The sequence below is a fragment of the Heteronotia binoei genome, chromosome 6 (genome assembly GCF_032191835.1).
Source record: "Heteronotia binoei isolate CCM8104 ecotype False Entrance Well chromosome 6, APGP_CSIRO_Hbin_v1, whole genome shotgun sequence".
Classification (NCBI taxonomy): Eukaryota; Metazoa; Chordata; class Lepidosauria; order Squamata; family Gekkonidae; genus Heteronotia; species Heteronotia binoei.
This window is the reverse complement of record NC_083228.1, coordinates 22,018,852-22,037,311: the sequence shown is the minus strand read 5'-3', so window position 1 is coordinate 22,037,311 and position 18,460 is coordinate 22,018,852. Positions and strand designations below refer to the sequence as shown.

Genomic DNA, 18,460 nt, shown 5'->3' with positions numbered 1-18,460 from the left:
TCCTACAAGAGCTATGGCGGACCCAAGGCCATTCCAGCAGCTGCCAAGTGGAGGAGTGGGGAATCAAACCCGGTTCTCCCAGATAAGAGTCCATGCACTTAACCACTACACCAAACTGGCTCTCTAGCGTTACAGAAGGACAGGGTGAAAATCTAACAAATGAGTTGTAAGAAAGAAAGAAAACTCGCTCCTGTTCCTCCCAGCAGAGCTGGTAGATGGGAGGCCTGCAAAATGACCTTTTCCTGGTGACTTGGTGTTCATTGCGGAGTTCTAATTCAAATCACCATCTCCCTCTCCAAGATCAACAGGCCAGCACAGTGGCTCTATTTAGGAAAACGTTGGTGCCCGGGCAGGAGGAGGGAACCTCGAAGGGACGTCTGGCACCGTTTGCATAAACAAGTCTTGAAAAATAACGTGGGCGCAGCTGCAGCGCCTACGTACGTTACAGAGGTGTGACAAATCAAAATAAGGAACGTTCCAGCACCTTGGCGGCAGCCTCAGTCAGGGCACGGGCCAGGCTCAATGGGGCTCTGTTCTTTGGGGAGCAGCAGCAGGCTTCTCAAAGAGGAACACCTGACTATTCGGGTGGCAACTCCAGGCACAATCCAGGGGACGCTTCTCGCCACCCCTCAGGCCCTGTCGAGTCTAGCAAAGGCCGAGGTGTGACTTCTCCAGAAAAGATAAGCACAACTTTCCCCCCCTTTTTGTTAAAGTCAGGGCTGTTCCAGTGAATTTAACCAGTCCAGCTCTGAGCCTTTGCTGTCCAAACCTCTCCAAGCTCTTCTGCGGTCTGGCTTTGATTTTTTTCCCCTCCCTCCACGAGAGTTTTCAGGAAGCCTGGGGGAGGGACGAGGCCGCTTCTTTTTTGTTATAATGGGCCCCTTTGTGGAGCTGGAAGGAGGTCTGCCGCCCCTCTGCTGAGCGCGCGTCTGCGGCCTCTCGCCTGTCCCCGCGGCTGCCGTCCCCATAGGCACCCGGGTCCCTGCTGGCTGGGAGAGGGGGATGGAGCTGCTGGTGCTCTTCAACGCGCTGGCCACCCGCCTGCTCTTTGTCTTGCACTCCCTGCTCGGGGTCTGGAGGGTCACCGAAGTGAAGAAAGACCCCCGCTACTGGCTGCTGGCGCTGCTTCATCTGCTCCTCTGCTTGGAGACGGCGCTCACGCTCAAGCTGAAGCGGGGCAGAGGCTACAAATGGTAAGTGCGCCGCGCCGCGCGGACCCCACGGCGCGCTCCCTTCGTGCCTCTCCTCGCCTGGCCTCTTTTGCTTCCCGTCCGTTCCCACGGGCAGCAAAGGGAGCCTTCTGCTTCTTCCCTCGTTGCTCGAGCCCCGCCAGCTCCAAGAGAGCCCAGATTTCCCTCTTTTCCTCACTCCTTTTCTCTTCTGCCTTTCTTTCTAGAAACTCCGCACCGGGCTGTTTGCAAACTCTTTTTCCTTGCACGGCACACGCGTCGGCGGGGCGATGGTGGCTCCTGCCCACGCGTTATCTGGCTTCCCATAACGGCCGGCTGGGGGGAGACGAGATAAGCACCCGGGAGCGCAAAGACGCGCGCGCGCCCTGCCCTGCCCTGCCCTGCGGATCTTTGCTAGGGGCTGCGCTGGGTTTGGAAGGGCAGAGTGGACTAAGAAGCCGAGGAAGGAAGGAAGGAAGGAAGACGAGAGGGGCACTGCCGTGCTGGTGCTCCGCTGCGGGACAGGGATGCTTGGAAAGAGAGAGCACCATTCCTAGAGTGCTGCGATCTCTGCTTTCCCTTCACAGTGAAATGACTGGAAGCGATGGACGCACCCGGAGAGGTTCCTAGGATGGCACCCGTGTGTGTGTGTGTGTGTGTGGGGGGGGGGGCAACATTGTGGCCCCACAGCAAGCCTGTGTATGCATCAGCAGGGCTACTTTTGTAGGGAAAGCCCAGCAGGAACTCATTTGCATATTAGGCCGCACCCCCGACATCGCCATTGTTTCACACAGGGCTTTCTGTAGAAAAGTTCCAGTAGGAACTCATTTGCATTTTATGCCACACCCCTGACACCAAACCAGCCGGAACTGTGTTCCTGTCCGTTCCTGCTCAAAAAAAGCCCTGTGTGACAGACTAGCGGCAGCAGAGCAGCTCCATCCTTTGCTGAAAACTTGTCCCCTCGTATTTATCCCCATTCCCGCCCCCCCAGACTTATTTAGGACGCTTTGGGTCTGGCTGCAACAAAGACCTGTGCGAGCCAACCGAAAAATGTACAGTCAGCAGAGCGCACGCACACACGCACCAATCGCCTCCCCCCCCCCCCCCCCCCTCCGTGTGACTTCAGTTTTGTGACTGGTTTCAGTTGGAACACCGGAGACTTCGTTTGCTTTATGAACCCTGAATGCATTAATTGATGCTCACTTGCCTGCTGCAGGTTTTTCATTGGAGCTCTATGAAAGCTTTGACTGTCTGGAGGTACATCTCTTGATTCAGGCAAAGCACGGAGGCTCCCCTCCCCCCCCCTCCAGCCATTAAATGATTTGACAAGGTCATCCAGTCCAGGACAAAACGGTTACCTCCGCTGAACAAATGGCCTGGTGTCGAGTATGGCTTTTAGGGCCATGGTTGGTTCTCACAAACAATGAAGCCAAGGGAATTCCCTTATTGCAAGAGAAGCAGGGGATGGTTTCTTGGAAGAGATGAACATTTCCTAAGGGCTGGCCTTCTACAGTGGCTCGAAAGAGCCCAGGCCCAAAGATGACTTGACTTCTGTCTCTGCATCCCATGTGATTCATTGGTAGTGTGAATCAGCCAAAGCAGATGCCTGGAAGTGGCCAGGACAGAACTGTCACTGCAGTCATGGTGCTTTTTGGCCACCAATCCTCAGTCTCCTTTGAGTGAAAGACCTTCTTCTCCTGCTCTGTTCCCAACTGGCCTTCCATTGGTCAGTCATGACTCAACAACCAGGTTGCGCTCTGACCTCAAATGGGATGTGCCAGCCTTGAATTCAGCAGAAGCTCACAGGAGTGCAGCTCCTGAACCTTTCTGAGGGCTCCCCCTCTTCCTCCCCAGCTACTTTGTCCATTGAATAGTAGGTGCGGCTGCATAACAATCCCTGGATTAGGAAAGCAGTCAGCCAGCCAGCCACCAGGGGCTTTACCACATCCCCAGCAGCCTTCATTCAACCCTGGAGAAGCCCATACCACCTTTTCTTCACTTCTTATGTGATTTTGCGTGGCAGCTGGCTTGGTAGCCTTTTGACTGGGGTGGGGGTGGCCAAGGAGAGTGCCAAGTGAGCGAGGCCTGCTTGGGCTAGCTGGATCTCTAGCCAGCCCAAGCAGGCCTGGCTCACCCAGGGCTCTCCTTTCTTGCATCGGGTTGCTTTTGGCTAGTGGGGGTGTGGCATATGCTAATGAGTTATGCTAATGAGCTCCACCACCTATTTTTCTACAGAATGACCCCTGGGGGTGTGCTATCACCAGTTTCTTTGGGCTGCATTCTGAAACATTGGAGGAAAGAATGATGGGGAGGAAGACAAGAAACAACAGCAATATAGGCAGAAGAAGGGACTAGTTTAGGCATATTTCAATTTATCCTGACTTCTCCTCTGTTACTAGCAGGGCTTTTCTGGAGGAGGAATGCAGTTCTGGCTGGCTTGGCATCAGAGGGTGTGGCCTAATATGCAAATGAGTCCCTGCTGGGCCATTTCTACAAAAATCCCTGTGTGAAACAATGGTGACATCAGGGGGTGTGGTTTAATAGGCAAATGTGTTCCTGCTGGGCTTTTTCTAAAAAAAAAAAGCCTTGGCTACTAGAGTTGCCAACTCTGGGTTGGGAAAAACCTGGAGATTTGGGGAGTGCCCCTGAAAAGGGCAGGGTTGGAGGATGGAAGGAACCTCCGCAGGGTAAAATGCCATAGAGTCCACCCTCCAAAGCAGCCATTTTCTCCAGGGGAATTGATTTTGGTGACCTGCAGATCGATGTAATAGCAGGAGAGCTCTGGGTACTACCTGAAAGTTGGTAAACCTACCGCTTTCCCAACAACAATCCATGGGAAGGGGAAGCAAATAAAAGGGAGGGGCAGAGAATGGCAATAGGCCAAGAGGAAATGGGAAGGGAGGGTGAGTGGGTGGGTGCTGTCTCCCAAATCTCCATCTCCCCAGCTGTGAAATTCCATGGACTCCTCTCTAGATCAACTGTAATATGTTCAGATCAGTAGTATGGGGGAGAGATTTTATTGTGGCAGTGAGATCCTATTAAGACAAGAGTTCACCCTCCAAAAGCCATTTTCTCCAGGGGAACTGTAATAGCCAGAGATCTCCAGGCCCCACCTGGAGGTTAGCAACCCTATTGTCAGTGCCATCTTGAGCAGGTCTACTCAGAATCATGCTCATGTCTGTTCAGCAGTGCTTACTCCCAGCAAAGTGGTCTTCAGATGATAACTCAGTACCTGGTTACCAAGCACCAGGGCTTTTTTTTTTGAGATGGGAGTGCACAGGAGTGGAGCGCTGACCAGGACTCCGGCTGGCATGCTGGGGAAGGCACAGGGAGGCATCTTTAAATGCCTCCACAATGGCTTCAGCCTTCCCCAGCATGTTCCCTGTAGCAGGCATGCTGGGGAAGGCATGGGGGAGTTCCTGATGAGATTGTTCTACAAAAAAAAGCCCTGTCATCCACTGAATAATTATTTATGTAATATATTTGTTTTTCAGCACAAGGCTCCCAGATGGCTCCTATTTTTTTAAAAAAAATATTCATCTCATAAGACAATAAAATCATTTTTAAAAGTAGCAACACCAGCAGTTAAATGATCAATAGAAACCACAGCAGGTTTAAAAATGTTATCTCATGATAATCTTCTTATTTGTCACCCAATTCCCGGATATATATAAATAGCACTGAAAACTCAGGAGTGAAGATGTCAGGCCAGCCAATGAGGATGGAGTTCCATAGACAGGGTAACACCACGAAGAAGGCCTTGCTCGTGATAACCACCCACCTCACTTCAGAAGTTGAGGGCACAGAAATGTCAGCAATTTCATTGGTTGGGGATGTTTGTCTATGAGTCTTGGACCATTTAGGGATGTAAAAGAACCAGCAGCTGGAAATGTGCCCAAAAACAAACTGGTAGCCAATGGTGCTCTTCCAAAACCAGCAGCTTCTGTGCTGCATGCTGGGTCCGTTGACACTTCCAAATACTCTCAAAGGGAGCCCCATGTTGAGGGCATTTCAGTCATCTAGCATAGATGTGATTGGAACATGGATAACTGTCTGAAAGGCTCTCCCTTGGCCTTTCCTTCCGGCCTCCCAACTGGGATTCCGCTGGACAGGGGCAGCATCCTTGGCAGCAACTACCAGGGGGTGGACAGGTGGGTCCTAGGAAACCTTGGCCAGAATGCCGTAGGAATGGTGGCCGAGTTCCAATCCGCAGACTTCCCCCCATTACTTCCAATAAAGATAATGAGCAACCAGGGGGAGGGGCCGCAAGGGATACCTATTTGAACGAAGGACGTCGAATACACTGGGGAGGAAGAGTGCGGAACTGCCGTCGCAAGGGCTACCCAGAGAGAAGGGGCAGTAAGTGCAAGGGCTGCAAGCGGGGCCCAGGTGCAGTTAACCTCCCCTCCAGCCCGGTTTGAGGTGTACCCTCCTTTGACAGAATCCCGACCCCTCCCACAGCCTGAGGCCAAAAGAACCTGTCAACAAATAGGCATGGAAGGATATAACTTTGCTTAGAACTACACTGTAACTCTTGCTTTTCTAGTGAGAGGCACAGCTGGAATAACTACTGGAGTTAGTAAAAATGTGTACTTGCCACCAATGAGGCATGAGCCCCTCTATGAGCAGGAATGGAGAGAACAGCATCCTCAAGCAGCAAGCCCATGTAGATGTCGGCTGGAAAGCTCCACTGAACCTTGAATGGAGATGATAACAAAATCTTACATATGGCTTCTGCCCCAGAATGGCTCATTCATTACCACCTGCGCCATTTCAAATGATCATCTTCTGAGGTCCTGCTTCAGGTGCCCCACCTCCTGAGATTAGGCGGCAAATCTGGGAGAGGGCCTTCTCAGTCATGGCACCAAAACTCTGGAACTCTCTCCCCAGAGAGATTTGCCTGTCCCCATCTGATGCCATCTTCCACCAAGAGGTGAAGGCTTTTTGTTTCACCTAGCGTTCCCTAGGAGGTCAATCCTTGTTGTCATCACTGTAACAAAAAGCTAACCTCTCACCCTAATCTAACTTCTCCAATTCCACTATTACTTTTAAAAAACAAAACATTTAACTGAATACTGGGGCTGATAACAAGGTTGCCAACCTCCAGGTGGTGGCTGGAGAGCTTCTGGGATGACAACTGATTTCTAGGCCTCAGGAAGCAGTTCACCTGAAGAAGACAACCACTTCGGAAGGTCAAAACTATGGCATTATACCCCATTGAAGTCCCGCCCCTCCCCAAGCCCCACCCTCCTGAAGTTCCACCTTCCAAATCTCCAGGTATTTCCCAACCTGGAGCTGGCAACCGTATCATCCATTACCACTGAAAGGTGTAAATTTAAGTGTGCAGGTAAGCAAGCAATGACAAGAACTTTATGTCTGTTTATTTATATGCCGTACAACAAAACATTTTGATGCAAAATGATTAGTAAAACCCAGTGGGCATTTTTGCTCAATCTTGGCCAATTCCATTCCTTATTACAGGCTCCAGTCTAGATGGCTTTTATCCATGCAGGTCCTAAAATCTCAGAACACGATCTTTTGGGTGGCCAAAAGGAACTCCTTCCTTTCATTTTCACCAGTGGAAAAAGTGGTTGGATCCAACCTTTGTACTTTCACTGTAAACTGCTGAAAGACACTGCAACAAAATCATGGCCGAAAATACTAGGCACCACAATGAAGTTGCTATCACACATGCTAAACAATGCAGTTTCAATCCACTTTCAATGCACTTTCCAACTGGATTTTACTGTGACTGATTCCCCACTAGCCTTATCCCACTCTCCCACTCCACTTCTCTGTGGGGCTTCCATCAGATTTCACACAAACTGCCCCAGGGCTGCAACTTGCTTCACCTCTTTCCTGCGACAAGCAGAAACCAGTTTTTAGAGGATCTTGCTTGCTGTGTGAAAGAGACGGAGTGAGTTGCACCCCCTGGGCAGCTTGCGCGAAATCCGATGGAAGCCCCACGAAGAAGATTATGAATGGGATGGAGAAGGTAGAGAAAAAAGTACTTTTCTCCCTTTCTCACAATACAAGAACTCATGGGCATTCAATGAAATTGCTGAGCAGTCGGGTTAAAACGGATAGAAGGAGGTACTACTACCACAGGAGGTGGTGGCAGCTACAAGCATAGCCAGCTTCAAGAGGGAGTTAGATAAAAATATGGAGCAGAGGTCCATCAGTGGCTATTAGCCACAGTGTGTATATGTGTGTGTGTGTGTGTACATATATATATATATATATAATTTTTTTGGCCACTGTGTGACACAGAGTGTTGGACTGGATGGGCCATTGGCCTGATCCAACATGGCTTCTCTTATGTTCTTATGTAAGAGGAGAGTGAGAGCAGGACAAGGCTAGTGGGGAATCGCTATGTGTGAACTGACAAAATCCAGTTTGACAGTGCATTGAAAGTGCAGTGAAAGTGCATTATTTTGCATGTGTGATTGCAGCCCAAGATTTTGAGGAGACATAGCAACTTGACCCCTGGGATTTGTTAAGCCTTGGTGTGTTTTACTGCACTCACTGTACGTGGATTTTAACTTGTTTTAAGTGTTTTTCTTTGGCTTTAATGATTTTTTAAGACACGTTTTTATTATGCATTTTTAATCTGCTAGCCATCTGTTAGCCTTGATAGCCCAGGATAGGATTTATTTTATTTATTTTGGTAATAAATAAAATAAATTCACACAAGTGAATCATCGTTTGGCAGACGAGTCACGTAGGCATGAACCAGACTGGAGAGGAGAGAAACAGATGAAAGAGAAAAGAGGAAGGAAAGAGACGCATACAGTAATTTTTTTTTTAAAGAATGCAGGTCAATGAAGGGTGATTCCCAAATCTAAGTAGGCTTATGACTCCTGGTCCAAGCCAGCAAGATTCTCATTTTGCATTTTTTAATACGAGGTTCTTGCAAAGTTCTGGAGAAAATCCAGCAAATAGCAGCCAATTAGATGTCCTTCCTCAAGCCACAGTGAAGTTTGCACTGTGTTCGTTTGTCTTGTCATCAGCTGACGGATATGCCTCTGACTTCACTCCCCAAAAATGAAAATACTGCTTTATTTCTCGGGTGTATCTTTGGAAATCGGCATCCCGCTGCTTTATCACTCTCCAGGACAAATCGTTGTTCATCCCCTAACACAGTCAGACCTTCTGAACAGCTGAGTCTGGTTCCTGTGATAGATTTAAGCAAGGGAGAACTGCCTATGATGGAAGAATTCAGTCCCTCAATGGTTTAGCTCGGGAGCCCTTCCTTTAGTCCCACAAACCTGCGGGTCTTTTTCTGCAGCCTCTTAATTAGCACAAAAGTTGCAAAAAGGGGTGCAGTTTGAGAAGAAAAGGCAGAGGCAGGCCTAGTTCAAGGCCTCTGGTTGCCCCAGGCTGGGTGACAGCGAGTCAGGTTACTATCCTTCAGGCAGGGCCTGGAGATCTCCTAGAATCACAACGGATCTCCACACGAAAGAGATCAGTTCCCTTGGAAGAAGAAGATATTGGATTTATATCCTGCCCTAAACTCTGAATCTCAGAGTCTCAGAGCAGTCACAATCTCCTTTACCTCTCCCCTCCCACAACAGACACCCTGTGAGGTGGGTGGGGCTGAGAGGGCTCTCACAGCAGCTGCCCTTTCAAGAACAACTCCTGCGAGAGCTATGGCTGACCTAAGGCCATTCCAGCAGCTCGAAGTGGAGGAGTGGGGAATCAAACCCGGTTCTCCCAGATAAGAATCCGAGCACTTAACCACTACACCAGACTGGGACAGATGGCTGCTTTGTAAGGTGGACCAAATGGCATCGTGCCCCACTGAGTGAAGTCCCTCCCTTCTCCATACCCTGCCCTCCCCAAGCTCTACCCCAAATCTCCAGGAATTTCCCAACCCTGAGATGGCATCCCTAGTGGTGAGGCAGGTCTGGGAGGTACATCATTTTCTGTGCTGCTGCTGGGGAAAAGACAATGAGCCACAGAACTTCTGGATCCTCCAGACTCTGCCCTCAACCCAGGCAGCCTGGGAGGAAGTGATGTCACGTCCATTCGTGGTGTTCCAAGCAGTTCTTTGGGCTAGGGTTGCCAGCTCTAGGTTGGGAAATATCTAGAGATTTGGGGGGAAGTATCTGGGGAGGGTGGGGTTCAGGGGAAGATGGACTTCAACACTATACAATGCCATAGAGCCCATTCTGAAGCAGCCATTTTGTCCAGAGGAACTTATCTCTGTTGCTGGAGATCAGTTGTAATAGCAGGAGATCTCCAGGCCCCACCTGGAGGCTAGGAACCCTTTTTTGGGTAGTGGACAGGCAGTCTCCTACCACCCCTTGTGTTCTTCCTTTGGATCACCTCCATTTCTGATTAGTCTGATTATCATTATAAATGGGCCCATTTATTAACACCACATGCCAAAGACCCAAATCTTTTTGCACCTATTTGGTATTACTTCCTATAGTTATGACACTGAGTAAAGAAGAAACTTGAACCAATACTACTACAGCAGGGGTGTCAAACATGCAGCTCAGGAGCCAACTCAGACCCCTGGAGGGCTCCTATCAGGTAGGGTTGCCAAGTCCCCCGCAAGTGATGTCATCGCACCGGCAACATTGTGTGCCAGCCGCTCTAGGTGTTTCTGGGAAAACTCTATGGTTTTCCCAGACACTCTAGCAATTTGGGAGGGGAAAACTCTATGGTACATTGAGTACCATGGTACATAGAGTTTCCCCAGAAACGCCTAGAGTGGTCAGCGCACTATGTCACCGGCATGATGTTGTGACCTGCAAGTGATGTCATCGTGCTGGTGACATCGGGGGAGATTCTCCCCACCAGCCCAATGTGAGCCAGTGGGTTGGGAACCTCCAAGGCAGGAGAACCCCTGCCTGGCCCAGGGGCTTGTGCAACACGACTTTGCAGCCCTACTATCAGGCCTGCAAGCAACTCACTGTCATCTGCTTCTCCCTCTCTTGCTTCCTTCTGTATCACAACTTGCTTTGCCAGGCTTGCTCAATCACACAGGAGCAACAGAGCAAAGCTTTTCCCTTGGGGATGAAGTGGTGGAAGGAGAGCTAACTTTGCCAGGCTCTCTCAGTTGCACAGCAGAGCTACTGAGCCAAGCCTCTCTTCCTGCTGTGAGGTGGATTAGGCTGTATGTGTGTGTTTGTCTGTGTCCTTTATAAAGTTTATATCTCCCCTACCTGGCATTATATTTTATGACATGCATAGCCTCGCCCAACAAGGACACATTTATGTCATAGCAAATGAGTTTGACACCCCTCTACTACAGTGTAATTGTTGTCTGTATTTTAACCTTGAAAACATTCAAGAGCAGTCTTTTAGACCATGCTGAAGATCTTGACCCACCAGCCCATACTAAAACCTCCAATGGCATCCCTGGGGGGGTGGGAATTGTGGTTCTGCCAGAGTTCCTGGCATCAACATGTGAGAGGAGACCATGCCCCCCTCCCAAAAAAAGACAGCATTAGCAGTCTTTGGAAAGATCTGCTGCACTTACCTCATCACTCTGGTTACAGGTGGATGGGGGGCACCATTGGCCAGTGGAGTTACATCACTTCCAGGGAAACCCGGAAGTGATGTCAGTCCACTCTAGAATTGCTGGAAACTCTATGGTTGTAAAGCTTTGTTTTTCTCCTGCTCTCCTCCAGGGAGGGGAAGGAGTAACTCCAGAAGCTGCGCCCTGGGGTTTTCTCAGGGAGAATCTTGCTAAAACCCAGGGTGTGGCAACTCTAACCTAGGGGACTTTTTGCCTGGAAGGGGAAGCCCAGGGATCAAAATTGGAGCTTTCACTTGTGGAATTAAGGCACCTAGATGTTAGAAAAGACCACAGAGCTCTCGATCTGTACCTGGAAGAGTTTTGTGGAAGGAAGAGTTTTATAGGTGCTGTTTGTCCTGCAAAGGTGTGAAAAGCCTCCCCCCCTGAAATCCTGTCTGATAAAAAAAAAGACAGTAAATGGAATGGGCATGGCTCCCTTCTCCTACTGTATGCCATCAACCTAAATAAAGAACAAATTTTAAAATGACAAATGTATATTTACCTGACACTTTGCTATTTTTATACTTGTCTAATGCCACCTGCCTGTGCAGTTCAGACCTCCAGTTCTTGTTCAGGTTGGTGTATTGGCTTATGGAGAATCAAACAGGAAACTCTAATTCAAGATTGGGCCACAGGGGTGTCATTTATGAGGGCTGGATCTGACATAAATGAGATCTTCTTGGGCTGGGCCATGTGTGTACCTATTTAATATTAGGTAGCAAAGATATAAACTTTATAAAGGACGCAGACAAACACAACTAAACATTTTTTTAACAAAACTCCCCCCCTTAAAATAAAACATGCTTAAAATATTAGCACTCGTTGGTCTTAAAGGTGCTTTCTTTGTATTACTCCCATGGGATCCAGGGAACTGGGCAAAGGAAGCTCTGGCTCTTTCCTTCCTTCCCCAGGGGACCAGGATGGGGAAGAACCTCAGCCAATAAAAGGAAGAGAGGCTTGGCTCAGTAGCTCTGCTGTGTGATTGAGAGAGCCTAGCAAAGCAAGCTCTCCCTCCTCCCCTTCCTCCCCAAGGGAGGAGTCTCAGTCAATGGAGAAAATAGAGGTTTTGCTCTATAGCTCCTGTGCAATCGAGCAAGCCTCGCAAAGCAAGCCGTGATGCAGAAGGAAGCAAGAGAGAGGGAGAAGGAAGCAGATGACAGCCAGTTGCTCAGGGGGTCTGATAGGAGCCTGATTTGGCCCCTGAGCCGCATGTTTGACACCCCTGCTCTGCATTCTGTGATGAAAAGGTCTCCTTGGATGCAGGGTAGGATGCTCTGCCAGTTCATGCAGGGGACAGGGAGATGGTGGCAGAATTCTATAGAGCATACACTACAGGGAGGTTGGACTGGGAGGAGGGAAAGATCATTTTACAGAATTTTGTATAGCATGCAATACAGGGAGGTGGCATAGAACATTTTGCAGAGTTCTATATAGCATACAATAGTTCTGTGCCTGACAGTTTTCCTGTATATTTGAAGACAGTTGAACTATTTATTTTCCATCATTTATGATAGTCAAATACTTTAGCAAATGCTTAAACTCACATGCAATCCCTTTGTGACCAGACCTTTTGTTGTTGTTGTTGTTGTTGCTTTGTTCATTGGCCTTACTTTCCTTGCATGCAGGAGTAATAGCCAATGGCCTTCCCACCACCAACCACTTCAGATTTGGTTTTTTGACAGATTCATTGCACTTTTCATTTGGTTGCATTGGCCAAAGTCTTCATTTAATTTGGCTTCATCTCCAGAATTGACTTTTTGTTTCATTTTTTTAAATCAGCTAATTTCAAGCCAAAGGGCTGCAGTCCAGCATGCAGTCAAGAAACACTTAAATCCCGTTGTTTTCAGCAGAGATTACACACGTGCAACTGTGAATTGGATTGTGGCCAAAGGGCCTGAAATTCATTACAGTCACTCAGGGCAGCCTGAGTATATACAAATTAGATAATGGAAAATGTAGTTGTGCAGCTTTGAATACCATTGTCTGTACGATCTATCTATACCTATCCATTCTACCTTTCCCACCCTTGAGTTTCTTCAGAAGGTGGTGTCATACTTTAGTGTATTGTGACCAGGGCTTTTTTGTATCAGGAACTCATTTGCATATTAGGCCACACACCCCTGATGCAGCCAATCCTCCAAGAGCTTACAATAGGCCCTGTACTAAGAGCCCTGTAAGCTCTTGGAGGATTGGCTGCATCAGGGGTGTGTGGCCTAATATGCAAATGAGTTCCTGATACAAAAAAAGCCCTGCTTGTGAACCATGAAATGTGGAGGGGCCATGACTTAGTGGTAGAGCATCTGCTTGGCATGCAGAAGGTCCCAAGTTCAATCCCCAGCAACTCCAGTTAAGGATCAGGTAGCGGGTGAAGTGAAAGACCTCTGCCTGAGACCCTGGAGAATCGCTACACCTGGAGCCTGGCTACACTTGGAGGCGTGCAACCCCATACCTGGTCCTGAGCAAAACAGAACTCCTCCCATTCCTTTTGTCCTGGGTATTTGTCAGTCCTATTGTTGACTACATTTGCCTGCCCCCTCACCTCACCTAGCTGGAGGTAAGGTTGCCAGGTCTGGGTTGGGAAATACCTGGAGACTTTGGGAGTGGATGTAGTACAGGGTGAGGTTTGGAGAGGGGAGGAACCTCAGAATGGTGTAGTGCCACAAAGTCCACCCTGCAAAGCAGCCATTTTCCACGGGGGGGGGGGGGGGCTGATCTCTGCCAGCTGGAATCAGTTGTAAAAGCAGGGGATCTCCCGGGCCCACCTGGAGGCTGGCAACCGTAGCTGGAGGTGTAAATTTATTTTTCCTTTTTGAGACTCTTGTCTTCTTTGATTACCTTTCCACTTCCGTCTGTGTTGGTTCTGAAACTAGTATTTTAGAATTAATTTTTATTCCACGCTCTCCGGTTTCATTGCAAAGTCTTTTTTGTTCCCTTGTCGTTATTGGTCGTTTTATTATTTTTTTGTTTGCGCAATATTCAGGGAGTCCCAGGGTACGTAATAAATAAAGGGAGATCAAAAGCTTTATTCATCTCGAGTCCCAGTTGATGGGGGGGGGGGGCAGGATGTAAAGTTTTAAAATAAACAATGCATGCTATATGCGTAAATACTCCTTCAATGAAAAGGCAGGGACGATAGTGTTCAATTTTTTTAGGAGCAGATACTGGAAGAAAAGGATGTAGCAAAGAGGACCAAAATCCATCCCCTCCCCCCCAAAAAAGATCCTGCTTTGGAAGAGAAAGCCGGAGCTAACATCCTGAAGCTCAGTTGGCGAAAGACAGCTTTATTAACTCAGTACCGTTTCCAGGCCAGCTGGAAGAATTTTTCAAATTCTGCAATCCAAGAGGGACGAGAGTCCTGCAGCGTGGCGTCTCCAGCTGAGCTTGCAAAACGTACCCGGGCCATCCTTCTCCGCTCCCACACCTGCCTTCCCTTGCAGCAATCCAATGGAGCCCGGTTGGACGGCTTTGCTTAATGCAAGCAGAAGGGAAAATCCATGCGTAGAAGAGCTAGCAGAAACCATCCAAACCTTTTCTTTTAAGTATATCTACATAAGGAGGTTTAAAAAGAAAAAAAAATGAATAGCATGGGGAGACTTTTGACACAGAAAGTCCCACATTTCATTTGGCTCCGTCTGCTCTGCACTAAATGAAATCAATGTGTATATGGACCGGTTCTAGACTTTTTTTAGGGTTCAGTGGGACAGCTTTTGGCTGAACTAGCCAAGGTCAAGGAAGGTGGGAAATGGAAGGAGGCTTCAGGAAAGCGGCTAGGAGTGGAAACCAGAACGAACTCATTTAGAATCTGCTTCTCCTTCTCTTGGAAAGCAGGAGAGGCTCCCTCGGTTAATATAAACCAGTCTTGCAAAAGCAGGAGGCAGAGTAAAGAGCTCAGGCAGCATCTCCCGCCATCATCACCACCTCCCTCACTTCTTCCTCCCCCAAGCTCGAGGTTGCCCCCTTCTGGCTGCATCTGCTCTGAAGGCAAAGCAGTTAATGTTGCCCTCTATTGTGGCTCCCCAGGCATCCTGAAACATAGCATGGCTTCTGCCCCAGGGCCGGATTAACAATTAGGCCAGATAGGCACTGGCCTATGGGGCCCCATGCTTTTAGGGGCCTCAGGCTGTCTCCCCCCCCCTGGTTTCCCCCCTGCTTGCAGCCCTCCCAGCCTGCGCATGCAGCCAGCAACTGAGCCACTCTTTGCCCGACTTGCCTGGTGTGGCTGCTGTTGGCACTGTTGCCAAGTTTGCCTCTCTCTGCCTCTCCCCTGCAGCTTTGTCAAAGAGGCTTTTGAGAAGGTGCCTGCAGGCTGCAGTGGAGGCCGCAGGTGGTAGGGTGACCACTCCAACTCTGAGATAATTTGCGAGGGGGGGCCCGAGATTTTGACTGACTAGGGGCCTCCACAGGGTTTAATCTGGCCCTGCTTCTGTCCTTCTCATTCCATATGGCAGCTCTAGAAAACACATATATACACTGTGGCTAATAGTCACTGATGGACTTCTGCTCCATATTTTTATCCAATCCCCTCTTGAAGCTGGCTATGCTTGTAGCCGCCACCATCTCCTGTGGCAGTGAATTCCACATGTTAATCACCCTTTGGGTGAAGAAGTACTTCTTTTTATCCATTTTAACCCGACTGCTCAGCAATTTCATCGAATGCCCACAAGTTCTTGTATTGTGAGAAAGGGAGAAAAGTAATTCTTTCTCTACTTTCTCCATCCCATGCATAATCTTGTAAACCTCTATCATGTCACCCCGCAGTCGACGTTTCTCCAAGCTAAAGAGCCCCAAGTGTTTTAACCTTTCTTCATAGGGAAAGTGTTCCAAACCTTTAATCATTCTAGTTGCCCTTTTCTGGATTTTTTCCAATGCTAGAATATCCTTTTTGAGATGTGGTGACCAGAATTGTACACTATTCCGAATGAGACCGTACCATCGATTTATACAGGGGCATTATGATACTGGCTTTGTTTTCAGTTCCCTTCCTAATAATTCCCAGCATGGTGTTGGCCTTTTTTATTGCGATTGCACACTGTCTTAACATTTTCAGTGAGATCTACCATGACCCCAAGATCTCTCTCTTGATCAGTCTCTGCCAGTTCACACCCCATCAACTTGTATTTGTAGCTGGGATTCTTGGCCTAATGTGCATTACTTTGCACTTGGCCACATTGAACCTCTGCCACGTTGACGCCCACTCACCCAGCCTCAACAGATCCGTTTGGAGTGCCTCACAATCCTCTCTGGTTCTCACCACCCAGCGATCTACAATAAGGAATTAATGGACCATGCAATTCATGCTTCTTTTTCTTCCTTCCCAGGTTTTCCCCAGCAATATTGCTGTATCTTATCAGCATAGTCCCTTTATTGTGGCTTTTGGAACTTCATCCTGAAAACCAGGTACTGGATTTTGGGTTTCAATGCATGAAGGATATGGGACGGGGGTAGGGTGGCCAGCTCTGACTTGTGGGGTGGGGTTCCTGTAGAATTGGGGGGGGGCAGGGCCTGGGGAAGGAGCTCAGCGAGAATGTGATGCCTGTGGCAAGTCGGAAGTGGGGACAAGGCACCTTGAAGAGTCAGGGGCTCCAGGTTTAGGTGTGAGGGATTTAAGCTCTTGGGGAATTGACTCGAAGGACAGGCACAAATGGGAGAACACTGCAGTGCTGCTGTTAATGGGGCTCCCTAGATGGGAGCACATTCGGCCTGTGCTGAAAGAGCTGCACTGGCTGCCTGTTGTGTTCCAAGTCTGTTTCAAGGTGTTGTTTTTGACCTTTAAGTCCTCTATGGTCGGGGGCCTGCCTATCTATGGGACCGCCTTTCTCCGCATGTTCCCCAGAGAGCACTGCATTCAGGGACACAAAACCTATTGTCCATCTCCGGACCAAAGGAAGTCAGGCTGTGTTCTACACGGGTCAGGGCCTTCTCGATGGCAGCACCAAAAATGTGGAATGCCCTGTGGGATCTTTCTCAGTTCCGCAGGGCCTGCAAAACTGAATTGTTCCGACAGGCCTTCAACACTTAAACCGGGAGAGAACTGCCACCTTACACCGCTGAGGAGCTACGAACATTACAGGGTCACTAACAGCAAAAAGAAAGATCCCGCCATATCAAAGCTGTACGGCACCACAAAATGTTTTAAATTGTATTTTATTGGTTTATATTGTATTATAGAACTGATTGTTAGTCGCCCTGAGTCCGCTTGAGGAGAGGGCAGGATAGAAATTTAACATTATAAATAAATAAATAGATAAATAAATAAATACGCAAACAAACAAACAAGCACTGCAAGTATCAGACCAGCGTCCGAGTGGTTTGTTTTTCACAATGCCACAGAGGCCTACCCTCCAAAGCTTCCATTTTCTCCCCGCCCTTCTCTCTGAATCCCGCCCTTCTCTCTGTAGTCTGCAGATTCCACACCCCATCTACAAATTGGAAAACCCTGAGGGGATACAGACAGAAACAGAGCTAATGACAAAGTTAGCCAGGCTACTTAAGCCAGCAGATTTGAGGTACTTATTTAAGTGTGTGTGTGTGTGTAAGCAAGAGAGAAAAAGAGAGAGCATTTATTTGGATATCCTGTGTATAGCATCAGAACATCCAGGGCTTGCCCTGGACAGATAGAATCTATTCATTGACACTGCTTTAAGAACCCAGAATTTATTTTTTCTCTCTTTAATATTGCACTTTCTCCCCATCTGGGGACTTCAAGGAGCATTCTGTCTTCCTCCATTTTAGCCTCATACAAACAACCCTGTGAGGTAAGTCAGGCTGAGAAGAAGAAGAAGACTGCAGATTTATACCCCGCCCTTCTCTCTGAACTCAGAGACTCCGAGCGGCTTACAATCTCCTATATCTTCTCTCCCCACAACAGACACCCTGTGAGATGGGTGGGACCCAGAGGGCTCTCACAGCAGCTGCCTTTTCAAGGACAACTACTGTGATAGCTATGGCTAACCCAAGGCCATTCCAGCAGGTGCAAGTGGAGGAGTGGGGAATCAAATCCGGTTCTCCCATATAAGAGTCTGCCTACTTAACTACCACACCAAACTGGCTCTCCCATGGTCACCCAGCAAGCCTCCTCAGTATCGGACCCTGGACCTCCCACTTCCTAGGCTGACCCTTGAATCACTAGAGATAGCACTGCAAATCACAAAATAGTTAAATTACAGCTTCTGTTATGCAAAGAGAAATGATGGTCATCTGTTCCATATGCATGAGGCCTGCGGGTCACAGAATTTGCACTGCATAACTTAAACTTTTTATTTTTATTTTCGAACACAGTCAGCATGGAGCTGTAAAGCCTACCAGATTCAAAATTAGAGGCACGTATAACATTTCGATCATCTTTCTTATGATAAAGACAGTGGGTAGAAACCACACTCATTATCCAGTTGCGAGAGCTCCGTGCGAAATAAATCGTGCGGTTTACCAAACCACAAAGCTGTTTGAGCACAAATTGTACCATGCTAGTCAGTTGCCGCACTTCAACGAGAGATTTGTATCTACCATCTCTTGTTAGAGCGCCATTAAAAACAGCTATTTGTGTTTCATTTGCATTTCTCCCTTTCCTGTTTTATTAGACATGACTGGCTGTGATTAAATTAATGTCATTTCCCTTCTTCGTTGTCATGGCTCATTTGCACTCCAGGTTTGAAATCACAGTACATAATTGTGTGACATTATATTAATGTGCAGACCAATACACCAAGGTCACACACACAGGAAAACATGTCATGTGTGGCTGATTGCTATATACAACGTGAAT

At 48.2% G+C, this 18,460-nt stretch overlaps 1 protein-coding gene across 1 annotated transcript in view; it reads left to right on the top strand.

Moving 5' to 3' along the window:
- Positions 1 to 1,002: 1,002 nt before the first annotated feature.
- Positions 1,003 to 18,460, top strand: part of TMEM26 (transmembrane protein 26) — a 39,036-nt gene continuing 21,578 nt past the window's right edge. The window contains exons 1-2 of the mRNA XM_060241095.1: positions 1,003 to 1,193; positions 16,017 to 16,095. Coding sequence (XP_060097078.1) covers positions 1,003 to 1,193; positions 16,017 to 16,095 — 270 coding nt within the window. The remainder of the gene's footprint in view (positions 1,194 to 16,016; positions 16,096 to 18,460) is intronic.